Source organism: Pholis gunnellus (genome assembly GCF_910591455.1).
Source record: "Pholis gunnellus genome assembly, chromosome: 14".
Taxonomy (NCBI): domain Eukaryota; kingdom Metazoa; phylum Chordata; class Actinopteri; order Perciformes; family Pholidae; genus Pholis; species Pholis gunnellus.
In genome coordinates, this window is record NC_136541.1 from 1,484,149 (window position 1) to 1,497,370 (window position 13,222).

Below are 13,222 nucleotides of genomic sequence, written 5' to 3' on the forward strand. Positions count from 1 at the left end.
TAGCTTTAGACAACAACACCCACAGTTAGCTTTAGACAACACCAACAGTTAGCTTTAGACAACAACACCAACAGTTAGCTTTAGACAACACCAACAGTTAGCTTTAGACAACAACACCAACAGTTAGCTTTAGACAACACAAACAACAGTTAGGTTTAGACAACAACACCAACAGTTAGCTTTAGACAACAACACTACCACAAAACCACAACGTGGTGTAGAACACCTGTCTTCTGGTTCAAAGTCCTGTTCGTTGGACTCGTCCATCTCCCCTCTTGTCCACCAATACTCGTCCTCTTTGGATATTATAAAGTACGTCACTTGCTTTTAACTGTTGCTTAGTTACGTGGCTGCAAAAGATTGGATTTTGTGACTATTTTACTAACTGCCGTGAAACCAGGAGGTTAAACTGATGTTGCTTCCTTCAGAATACAAATGTAATTCTGTAAATCCTGCTGAATTAAATATAAGCGTAGTCATTGTGCAGGGAGGTAACTGATCGCTCTGAAATATTGATGCTCTACCTGTCACATCATCACTAATTGTCCTGCCCATCTCTTAAATCTCTCCTCTATTTCTGCATTGTTAAATCTGGAGGACAGACGTGTGCGTGTTTATTTCCCATGTCACGATGAACATGTCGCTCCTCACCCTTGAATCAAATTGGAAACATTATGATAATTAATACTATTATTAACCTTAGCCTCATTATTTTCCATGTAGCTGTTTTTAAGCTGTGCCTCTTCCTGGCCCGCTGCTCTTAATGAGGCCTTGTTAAAAACATCCACATCACTGGCATTTCCCTTTAATGAGTGCACCGGCGTTCTCCATGCTGATGCCCTTTATGGCGAGCCCGCGCTGCTCTTTTTCCAAAAACAACATGGACGCCGCTACCGTAGCTACCGCAGCTACCGCAGCTACCGTAGCTACCGCAGCTTTTTTTCTATTTTGGTCTCCGTAGGAGGAGCAGAGGCCTTCGGGGGGGGCGACTTGGAAATTGAATCAACGCTGATGGCGTCCCGGGAGAGATTCACAGTAACACACCACCACCTCTGTGAGATACAGTGAAGAGCCTCAGGGGAGTGTGTGTGTGTGTGTGTGTGTGTGTGTGTGTGTGTGGCTTAAAGGAAAAACACTCCCACACATATTCAGTTTTCGATGTGGAATTCACTCCCAAAGATTCATTTTTTCGCTCCGGTAACATGGAAGGTTTCCTGCAGCACTTTCTTTAAGTCGCCTCCACTGAATTAATCACCACCTCCGCCATCGTCAGAATAAATTAAAACAGTTTCACTAAACACAACCTCGAAGGCCCAGCCTCTAATGTTTTTAACATGTAAACGTGCTGTTCCTGCTACAGATAGTATTAGTGGAGCCAAACTCTTTGACAGCGTCAGAAGATATTTAGTTTTACACAGTGTAAGAGAGTGTGTTTGTGCTTTTTCCTTAAATTAACATTTATTTGACACTGTTATCATCTCTGATGATGTGCTCTGGTCTGCAGTGCACTTTTACTAAAAGTATTAACTAAATACAATTTAAATGTAAGAAAAGACTAAACTAAAATAATGATAATGAATCAATGAATTATTAGACCTCTGTAGGATACAGCTGATTCTCTGACCTGCCAGTGACCGTGTTGCATCGTGGGTACAAGGAAGGAGAATACGTGGATTGTCTCTGGTTGTGATGCGTGGATTTGGTTCATTTGTCCACCGAGAGTGTTCCAGGAGGGCGGCGCTCTTTGTCAACTGTCAACTAAATAGTTTAGTTGCTGCTTCCTTATGGAAATCAAATAACTGTTCAATTGAGACTTTTGTATTGTTTTTCAGGCAAAGCTTTTTGTATGGCTGCTAACATTAACCACTGAAGTTTACTTTATGTTGTGATAAATGATCTGTCCGCTCAGCAGAACCAAACGTCCGTCTCAGTTTAAAGCCGGAATCTCTCTTCCTCAAACAAACAGCTCTAACCCTCCAGCCTCTCCTCTCCGTGAACTCCAACATCGTTCGGTAGCGACGTAGAGGCCTACGAGCAGTCGAAGGAGAGCCCCCCCCCCTTATTAAAGGTCACCTCGCTCTCCACAAAGCATCGAGCTGTCGAAAACACGAGGAATCAGGAGAAATCCCCTCTTCATGCTCAATTCTCTCCTCTTGAAATGAGCTCTCAGTGCAGCAATTTTACAGCAGAGAAAAAACGGCAGCGGAGCGTTTTTCTCTCAGCGGCGGAGGACACTGAGCTGTCTGTTTGAGGTTTTCATCATACAACACAATAGTGCCTCGAGTGTTTGAGTAAGAGCCCTTTCTGTTCCAAAAAAAATACAAAAAAAAAAGGAAAACGAGACATCACACGGGGAGCAATGAAGCCACCAATGAAATCAGCATCACTTTGATCTGTACCTCTACAGCGGCTTCTCTATAAACTATAAAACTATAAAAGAAGCATTTAAATACACTCGTCTCTTCATTGACCCTCTGAGACGAACACGAGTCGCATGCTCTCACTGACGGAGCTGATCAGAGCAGGAAGAGGGAAAAATCCTGCAAAAATAAAACACGTATTTATTCTTGAAAAGCACGGTTTGTTTTATAAGCTTTGACGCTGAGTCACCACGTTTGTCATCTGAACTGCTGAGTCTGGGAAAACATTGCTTACAGGGTATGAATCTGTTATATCACATATGATATCACACAGAGCAGGACGACACAGTCTCAATCCCAGCTGACGCTTGGTCAGTGGACCTGAGCTTCACGTCCTCGAGGGTCAGGTCTGGACGACGTGTCGCTCTTCTGAACTGAGTCGGCTGCTCTGCTTCTGCTCATTCAGAGGCTGAAGGGTTCCTGGACACCGAGGGGAACTGACCAAGCATCGGTATTTGACGCTGTGGGATGGAGAACGGGTTGATCAGGCAGGATGTACGGATCGGAAACGTGTTGTTGTTGTTGATCGGTGCATAGACTCTTTTCCAATACCTGATCCAGCTTTTTAGATGCATTTGAGACTATTTCTGATATGCTTTAATCAAGCTAGTGAATGTTGTGTCGCAGTGGTGCATAATCCCAGAAGACCAGAACCCTGGAGCTCTGGAGCCCTCGTCGGCAGGCCGGTGATCCAGTTTTGCCTTTAAATGTCAGAGGACATGTTTTAAAAGCCATGAAAACCTCCTCAGTCCTCACCTGTAACCGTGACTCATTGATCGACCGTCTTATCAGCCGGCTGCAGATACAGTACGGCCCAATAAAACCGTCCTCAGTGACCTTTTGATAGAGACAGAGAACCAATAGAGACGGCAGCAGATGCTCAGGACCTGTCTGGACTTGTCTGGGACTGTATTTACTCTGCACACACACACACACACACACACACACACACACACACACATGCCTCCCCCCATGAGGGTAAGATAGATAAACACTGTTATTCTTCTAAACTGATCATTTGGAACAATAACAAGTTCAGTTTAACATCTTCAGATAGTTTGAAGGGCAGACTGTGTGTGTGTGTGTGTGTGTGTGTGTGTGTGTGTGTGTGTGTGTGTGTGTGTGTGAGAGGTGGAAGCAGTGAAGTGAACCTGTTTTAACACTTGCATCATGTGAAGCTCCAGCAGGCGGTGGAGTGGAGGTGGTGGTGAAATCCGTCGGCCGCGTTGCAGAGCGTTACATCAGCCGTGTCTCTGGTCTCGCCGGCGGGATGGAAAAGAAGGTTTTCTTAAAAAATGATCGTCAGGTGTTCATCTTCCTGATAGTCTTGAACACATCATGTGTGACGAACGTCTCTTTGTCAGACAACGCGACCGAAACTAAGCTCGATTTCATCAAAAACATTTTATTCTCGTTTAAAATGTCGTCCCGAATAAAACGTTTGCTTTAACCAGATTAGTGCAACGTCAGCCATGTGACAAAACAATCCACGAAACCTGGACTGAACGTCAGACTGCTGGAGAGGGAGGAGAGGAGAGGAGGAGAGGAGGAGAGGAGAGGAGAGGAGGAGAGGAGGAGAGGAGAGGAGAGGAGAGAGGAGAGGAGAGGAGAGGAGAGAGGAGAGGAGAGGAGAGGAGAGGAGAGAGGAGAGAGGAGAGGAGAGAGGAGAGGAGGAGAGGAGAGGAGAGGAGAGAGGAGAGGAGAGGAGAGGAGAGAGGAGAGGAGAGGCGAGGAGAGGAGAGAGGAGAGGAGAGGAGAGGAGAGGAGAGAGGAGAGAGGAGAGGAGAGAGGAGAGGAGAGGAGAGGAGAGGAGAGAGGAGAGAGGAGAGGAGAGGAGGAGAGGAGAGGAGAGGAGAGAGAGGGTGAGTGTCTCATAAAGGGTACTAGCTGCAGTTAAATTCACGGGGACAACTTTAATACGATTTTCATCTTTGAATATTTTATTCATCATTCAGCTTTTCACAGATGTTTCCTCACATCATGCAGTGATACATCGCTAACGCTTCCCTCCGACTGAGCAGTTCATTTTAACGACGAACAACGTTGAGCATCATGAGACTGATCTGTGAGCGTCCTGCAGGTAGAACAGGAGGAGATCAGTTACTGGTTTGTTCTCTTGTCTTCTCTGGTGTCAGACGTTCTTCTTCTCTCGTTGGCTTGTTAGCGATGGTAGAAAGAAAGCTCACCTCCGACATTCATTTCTAATCTCATCTTGAATCGCTTCTGTTGCTGAAGTATGAACTCCACCACAGCACAACCTGAAGCTGTTGAACTGCAGCGTCCTGGAGTTCCTGCTGCTCGCTGTGAACAGAAATGTCTGATCATGAATGTGTGAAAGAGGGAACTTTGGCATCATGCAGGAAGAGCTCATCTTCATTTCATGCTCACAGACTGATGTGAACATGAACCCTCTGAACCCAACAAACCGTTAAACAATCGACAAAACTTCAGCGTTCATCACAACCAGAAGCTGTTTCATCGTCGGATGTTCATCTTTTTGACGGTGCTTGAAAACATCACGTGTGACGAACAAAACTCAGCGTAAAACTCTCATGTTTGATACATTAGATTCCATTGTTTTCCAATTTTTGTAAAATAAATTATCAAAGAAATGCAACTTGCGTTTTTTTGTTTTTTAATGATTGCTGTCATTGTAACTGTTATTCTGCACTAAAGACGTGTTCTAGTTCTCTCTACTTCTAGTCATCATGGTTCTGTTTCCACAGAGGAGCAGAACTTTATATTACAGTGAACATCAAGACCACAGAGAGGATAATCTGACAGGAACCAAAAACCTGCTTTGTGCTGTGCATGTTGACCCCACAGTGTGTAGTGTGTGCTGTGCATGTTGACCCCACAGTGTGTAGTGTGTGCTGTGCATGTTGACCCCACAGTGTGTAGTGTGTGCTGTGCATGTTGACCCCACAGTGTGTAGTGTGTGCTGTGCATGTTGACCCCACGGTGTGTAGTGTGTGCTGTGCATGTTGACCCCACAGTGTGTAGTGTGTGCTGTGCATGTTGACCCCACAGTGTGTAGTGTGTGCTGTGCATGTTGACCCCACAGTGTGTAGTGTGTGCTGTGCATGTTGACCCCACAGTGTGTAGTGTGTGCTGTGCATGTTGACCCCACAGTGTGTAGTGTGTGCTGTGCATGTTGACCCCACAGTGTGTAGTGTGTGCTGTGCATGTTGACCCCACAGTGTGTAGTGTGTGCTGTGCATGTTGACCCCACAGTGTGTAGTGTGTGCTGTGGAAGCACCACAACGATGTGTATCTGTGGATAAATGAAGCAGCTCATCATCAAACGCCTCAGACAGAGGGCTCTTTGTGCAACGCTCACATTTACATTATGTTATGAAACACATGTGTGTTATTTCTGACATCCTGCAGAGATAACACACATCTTCATCCCGTCCTCGTGTCTCAGAGCGTCAGCGTGTTACGCTTCACTCAAAGGAGTCTAAAGATCTCGAGGAATGAACCGAGAGCTCATGAGAGCTTCTCATTGTTCCTCATGCTTTAGATGTGCCAGCGGTGTCGTGTTCTCCCGTGTGTGATGGGCAAATAGTTTGGCATGAAAAAATAAAATAAATGAATGAATGAAATATTTGTTGTTAAACTTTTCGTTTCCAGTCACTGCTTCACTTGTGAACTGAAAGGATGCAAACAGAGAAACATCCAGAGCTGTGTGTGAGATCTCACCCTCCGTCTGTCTGTGTGTGTGTGTGTGTGTTTCAGGTCGCGGCTCAGGCTGTGTTGTTCATGTGCATGAACACCGCCGGCATCTTCATCAGCTACCTGTCGGACCGCGCTCAGCGCCAGGCCTTCCTGGAGACGCGGCGCTGCATCGAGGCTCGGCTGCGACTCGAGACGGAGAACCAGAGACAGGTGAGTCCACCGCTGAGGACAAAAGACCATAAAAATGTAAACGTTCTCAACCTGTACTGGATGGATTGGTACAAAAGTTTAGTACAAATAACCTTTTTCATTATTGTCACACTGAATGAAAAACTGATGCTGTTTCTTTGTTGCCTTTTGTTTCACACAAAAACTTGTTTTCCTCCCTTGAGGGGTCCGTATATTTATTGGTACAGTTGTGGGGTCCATAATTTCTCTCTCTCTCTCACACACACACACACACACACACACACAACTGTCTGAACTGCTCCTGATTAAAAGGCAAAATTTTGCTCCCGTGCTGTTTTAAATAGTAATTATATGTTCAACGTTATGAGTGACGTGTCACAGCTTCAACACAGACACAGAGGTGCATGAATCTCCTGGCGGAGCTAATATTAATGTCATACATTAACAGGAAAACCAGACGAAAATCCTCTTGACATCGGTGGAGGCATCGGTTGTTGGAAAATCGCTCTGACCATCGTCGTTCTCAGAGATCATCATCCTCACGAGCACTTTCACTTTGAGCATTTATTAAGCATGCTGAAATGACATGTGCCCCTAGCACTGGCTGTGGACTTGTTTCTGTGTGTGTGTGTGTGTGTGTGTGTGTGTGTGTGTGTGTGATGGTTGGGTAACTAATGCTGTGTGAGTGAGCTACTACTGTTCTTTACATTTACAGTTTACTGGACGCTTCTTATCAATGGACGGGCTCATAACTCACAGCAGCAGTGGGGGAGTTTGAATGATTTTGGAGTTCAGCTCTTTGCAGAAGTTTAGTCTTTAGGAGATAACAGTGACCTCTAAATGACCGTACAGTACACAACAGAGTAATGTGTTTTTCTGCTTCCTGTTGTTCAGTGATGGAGCTGAGTGTGAAGACACTTTGATAACAGGAGTGAAGCGATTGATGGATTTCAGTTGACAGGACTGAATGTTAGCAGCTCGGCTAACGAGCCCGCTGAGAGGAGAATAACATGGACGCTGCATCGATCCGCTGCTGTCACACACACACACACACACACACACACACACACACACACTCACACATACTCAAATAGAAACAAGACACATAGTCTGAGTCATATAGAGCGTTGTTTACGCAGTGGAGTGGAGGGTCAGGCTCTGAGAAGCCACAGAAAAGCTTTTACGGCGTTGAGTTTCCTGGAAGGGTTTTGGCTCCGATACGCTCTGGGAGGGTTGTAATGGATCGAGATGGGGCCTCGCCCTCCAGCAGACCACCTTAATGTGAAACCAATCACAGTATTTCTGTCAACATGCTGTAAGAGCACAGAGCCACGTTTCTGTCCACAGCACGAGGCGAGGAGGACTACGTTTGTGTCCTTAAAGCAGTCACGCCCCACTCTGGAGGAAGAAAAGTGTTCACGCCCCACCGCCCCGACACAATTATAACACAATGCTCCATGTTGAACTTTTATTGAAATAACAACATTTTGTGACTCCTCCATCTGTGCTTTTTCAAATAATAGAATAAAGAAAATTGCAATCACTTTCAAGTAAACCAGATCGCTCCATCAGACAAAAACAAATACAATGTGCAGTCACTTTGTTAGAACAATGCAAATAAAGTTCTATCTGTGCAAAAAAATAACTAATATTTGGCAAAAAAATAGCTTATTGTGGCTGCAATTAACCTGTTTCACACTGAATATCTATTCAAGATAATAACAATAAAGTGCAACCTGTGAAAAACTAAACAAAACAAGTTGAAATATATAGGATGTGGCGAAGGGAAGCACACTGAGCTACACGTGTGAGACGCCAAGAATCTTGGCCGTCGCGAACGCAAACATTTACACTAAAGTACAGGCATTTCGCCATGTATTTATTAATAACTTAGTTTTATGTCCGTGTACTTTGTACTTTTGTAATATGTGAAGTTCTCTATTGAGGGGCGCGCCCCACAGTTTGAGAAATACTGCCTCAAAGTGTGACCGATATGAAGGCAGGACGTGGATAGAAACTCCTGGTAGAAAGCAGACAAAGGCTAGTTTAAAGCTCCTCTGATCAATATTTTGATCAAAATGGATGTGAAGTGGGTCCTCTATACATCAGCTGTTTGGTTTTACGGTCCACAGCTTTCCTGTCGTGGTTCAGTCTCGGAGTCTCCAGCAGCAGCTGTTTTCATCAAACAAGCTCTGATAAACCCAGTGTACACTACCTGCTCAGCAGACAGACACAGTTAGAGACTATAGCTGGTGACCACGGTGGAGCATTTAGCAGCTAAAGAGACAGATGTTTCCCTCGGGAGGTGGTGCAGCCCAAAAACCAAAAAGAGAGTATATTGGACTTAAATTCATCAGGGGGACACAAACACAACTCCACTGAGATGCTCCTATTGTTCTGTGTCTGCTGGAGGTGTACACGGGCGGCTGTAATGTTAGCCATGTTAACTTGTCAGTGTTGTGTTTAAAGCTTGTTTTGCTGCCCCCAAGTGGTCAAAAACCTGTTAATGCAAGTTGACTACACATACAACTTTTTTCTTTTAACTCAAAACACGATCTTTTCACAAACTCAACCAAGATGTTTTCATGTGAACACGGAAGTTCATTTAAAAATAAAAAAGAGGGGGAATGCATTTAACAAGCAGAAATTGAAAATTTTAAAACTGACGGCCGAGTGGAACGTAGAGCATTTCAACACATTTTACCTTCACTTGTATTGCTTCAGGTTGATTTTGTTACTGAAGTCCCTCTGAACAGTGGTCTATTACTGTGAGATGAATATTTAAGTGACAATTATATTAGTAAAAACTTGCATCTTTTAAGATGCATCTTGGAATAAACCCAACGGGTTCAATGCAGGAGCACAGTTTCTAAATGTGGGTCAACTTTAGATGGTGACGTTAAATTGAACCTTAAAGCTGTTTCATTTCTAAACAAGAAACAAAAAAATCAAGCAACAACAAAAGCAGGAAGAAGGAAGAAAGTGTTTTCGAGTGACCCTTTAACACAATCCAAATGAAATATGAATATGGAATCGTCAGTGAGCTGCTGGAGGGCTTCGGCTCTCGGCTAAAATCAAGCTGCGCTAATGACTTTCAGAGCTAACGTGACACTGAGTCCGCTGGCTCTCATCTGTCCAAACCAGAGACGGTGTCCAGTGGAGCAAACACACACTGCAGCCCCCCCGTCCACTGTCCACACTGCAAAAAATATCCACCTGAGTAATAATTTAAAAAAGCACAAAGACATGTGATATGATATGCAGTTTGACATATAAATCATCAACAGTACATTCGGATGAGATCTGTTCACTCTTTACGTATTAATTAAATGCTATCATATTTTATAATTAACATTTGCGAGAAAAGCCAAACCAGCTAGAACATTTAAGTTATTGAGTTAATGTGATTTGTTTCATTTTTGAAATTATGCGACCAATTATGAAAATATCTGTTCGATTCTCGATTTCAGGAGAATCAGAATCAGCTTATGTATACAGACACATACAAGGAACTCAACTGTTTTTATTTGAATCTCTCTTATTAATGTACTTAAACAGAAATATAAATAAGATGACATACAAAGGGAAATAACAGACACAACTGTTCGGTATAAAAGCAGTGAAAGGAGTAAAAATAAGTATTTTATGAATATATTTAAAAGCACGAATGACCAACGATAAAATAAGAAATAAAACGTCTATATCCAAGTCCAGTGTTCTGTGAGTTGTAAACAAAACAAATAGTGCAAAGAAATAAAAACTGAATTGATGTTCATAGGTTGGATGATTATGTACGGTATGTGAATGTAAAGATGTTTCTATATCGAATATACAGTTTGTAGAAATTATATTTACAGTAACAGTTGATGTGTACAAAAAACAATCATGCCTTAAAAACAGTAACATTATGATCTAGAACGGGAACAAAGGATAACTTGCCGACCTGTGGGAGGAAATGTTTCCTGTCTGGTTGTTTTGTTATCTTTCTTCAACAAAAAAGGAACATAATACATAAAAGAAAGACATAACTATCATTTAAAAACCTTCTAAACACGTATATAAATTGTGACATGATAAAAGATATGCAGTACAAAACTGTTAATTTACTCCAATTAGTGTCAAGAGAGTTCTTTTGTGGAAACATCTCATGCCACGCACTTTATTTCTTTTTAAATAAGCAGAAAAAGAGCATAGACTCCTCAATGTTAAACGGTGCTCTTGTGTTAACATTATTTTGTCAAACTGCTCCAAGGTCAATCATTTCACGCTCAAAAAAACAAGCTGGTGAGCATTGTATGAAAGTATTCTGTGTTTTTAATGCATCTTAAGTAAAACTGCATAAAAATACCACAGTTACAAGGTTAAACAGGGGATTTAAATTACCTCGATGTTTGTGGAAAGCAAACAGTTTGCCAAGAGTGTATAGACTTCAACAATAAAATGCAACAAAAGTAGAAAAATAGATAAAAAATGTTTATCTAAGTGGATGGTGGAAAGCTTTTGTACACAAGGCATTTTCTGTTCAAACACAGATATTATGTGATTGTTAGAGGAATCAAAGGCTTCCATGTAAACACAGCTAGAGACTAAACCAAACCAAACCGAGCTCCTCAAAGGCTCAAACTTCTCATTTTAAATTCAAGACGACTCTGTGAAAATAAAAAAATATCAACATTTCTTGCAGTGACTCTCCAACACCGAAACCCCCGGGAGCGTTTGGTTGTGATGCAGCAGCCGAAGCGTTAGCAACGCTTCACTGGAATGTTTGTCTGTCTAGACCTTAATTTGGGGGATTCTCTGCTCCGCTTTTCAGCACAGATAACAGGTCAACACACACACGACAGAGCTGAGAGCAATGAACGCTGAAACACCTCCTCCAAAATATTTAACACAGTGTACACAAAAAACATCAATATTTAAAAGTGAAGTAATATAAATATGTATATCTATCTTAAAGGGCAAATATTTGTTTTTACATAATCATTTTGGCAGTGATTCCTCAAATTAGTATATAAAGATATAGGCAGCATATTTTTACAGTTAAACAATAAACTTTAAATGTTAAAGTTATATCCTCAGTGTTTCTCTCCTCTGTAATGCTTCAACTGTATGCATAACTCCATGTTGCTGGCTTTCATAGGAAAACCAGGCAGCAACCTCCCGTTCTGCCAAGTGAAGCCGATGCGGAAGTGTCTAAAAACTTGCCTTCTCTCTACTGACCAGCAGGGGGCGACTCCTCTGATTGTATAGAAGTCTATGAGAAAATGACTCTACTTCTCTCTTGATTTATTACCTCAGTAAACATTGTAAACATGAGTTTATGGTCTCAATCTCTAGTTTCAAGTCTTCTTCAATACAGCATGATGTTCATTTAGTAAATGATGGTCCATTTAGAGTCAAACAGACCATAAAGCAGGGGATGCTTTAGGGGCGGGGCTACACAGTGATTGACAGGTCTCTACCAGAGACGTATACGGCATCTCTACGTCACTCCTCCTCAGTCTAGATACGGTAACTTCCGTTCATGGATTACAAAAAACAACATGGCGACGGCCTTAATCCAAGATGACGATGGCACAAACCAATGGTTGACGTCACGATGACTACATCCACTTCTTATATACAGTCTATGAGGAAAACGCGTGAAAAATGAGGAAAAACTAACTTTTTTCGTGAGATATTATACGAACCGTTGTATGAAGATATGTTGCTGTGTCCCATGTCGGATTGAATCTGTCATTCACGTTTTGTGTATTTGGAATTTGGAAAAGTGTGTCATATGCATGTCAGAAAAATCTGAAGATCATGACGTCCAGTTCCCCCAGACATCAAACTAGAGAGTACTGTCTTTACCAATCATATGTTTTGTATCAAATTGGACGTAACTATTGTTGCATTATTTTATTTATGACTTATTTATGACCCTGTAGCAGTACTGTTTTTCTAATCAGACTTTCCTGATTTTAATCAGGAGCAGTTCAAACAGTTGTGTGCGCGCGTGTGTGTGTGTGTGTGTGTGAGAGAGAGAAATTATGGACCCCACAACTGTACCAATAAATATACGGACCCCTCAAGGGAGGAAAACAAGTTTTTGTGTGAAACAAAAGGCAACAAAGAAACAGCATCAGTTTTTCATTCAGTGTGACAATAATGAACGAGGAGTGTGTTGGTTTTTGTGAAGAGTGAATGGAGCAGATGATGCTCTCTCTCTGTCTCTCTCTCCCCCTCTCTCTCTCTGTCTCTCTCGCCCTCTCTCTCTGTCTCTCTCTCCCTCTCTCTCTCTCTGTCTCCCTCTCGCTCTCTCTCTCTCTGTCTCTCTCTCCCTCTCTCCCTCTCTCTCTCTCTGTCTCTCTCTCCCTCTCTCTCTCTCTGTCTCTCTCTCCCTCTCTCTCTCTCTGTCTCTCTCTCCCTCTCTCCCTCTCTCCCTCTCGCTCTCTCTCTCTCTGTCTGTGTGTCTATCGCTGTCTGTCTGTCTGTCTCTCTCTCTATCTCTCCCTCTCTCTCTCTGTCTCTCTCTCCCTCTCTCCCTCTCTCTCTCTCGCTCTCTCTCTCTCTCTGTCTGTGTGTCTATCGCTGTCTGTCTGTCTGTCTCTCTCTCTATCTCTCCCTCTCTCTCTCTCTGTCTCTCTCTCCCTCTCTCTCTCTCTCTCTCTCTCTCTCTCTCTCTCTCTCTCTCTCTCTCTGTCTCTCTGTCTGTCTGTCTGTGTGTCTATCGCTGTCTGTCTGTCTGTCTCTCTCTCTATCTCTGTCTGTCTGTCTCTCTCTCTATCTCTCTCTCTCTCTCTCTCTCTCTCTCTGAAGAGGCTCTCCGACAGCATTATGCAGTTTCACTGAGTTCACAGAAGGTTGGATGAAAACACTACAGTCTGTAATACGATTACAATAATTATCTCATATTTTTCACGTTTATTTTTTTTCCTTCTACTTTCCTGACA

The 13,222-nt window shown here is 42.9% G+C and overlaps 1 protein-coding gene across 1 annotated transcript in view; it reads left to right on the forward strand.

The window, feature by feature from the left end:
• The window catches only part of adcy8 (adenylate cyclase 8 (brain)), a gene marked incomplete at both ends in the record, with an annotated part of 75,372 nt that overhangs the window by 21,839 nt on the left and 40,311 nt on the right, over window positions 1–13,222 (forward strand). The window contains one exon of the mRNA XM_079172819.1: window positions 6,159–6,308. Within this exon, the coding sequence (XP_079028945.1) occupies window positions 6,159–6,308 (150 nt within the window). The remainder of the gene's footprint in view (window positions 1–6,158; window positions 6,309–13,222) is intronic.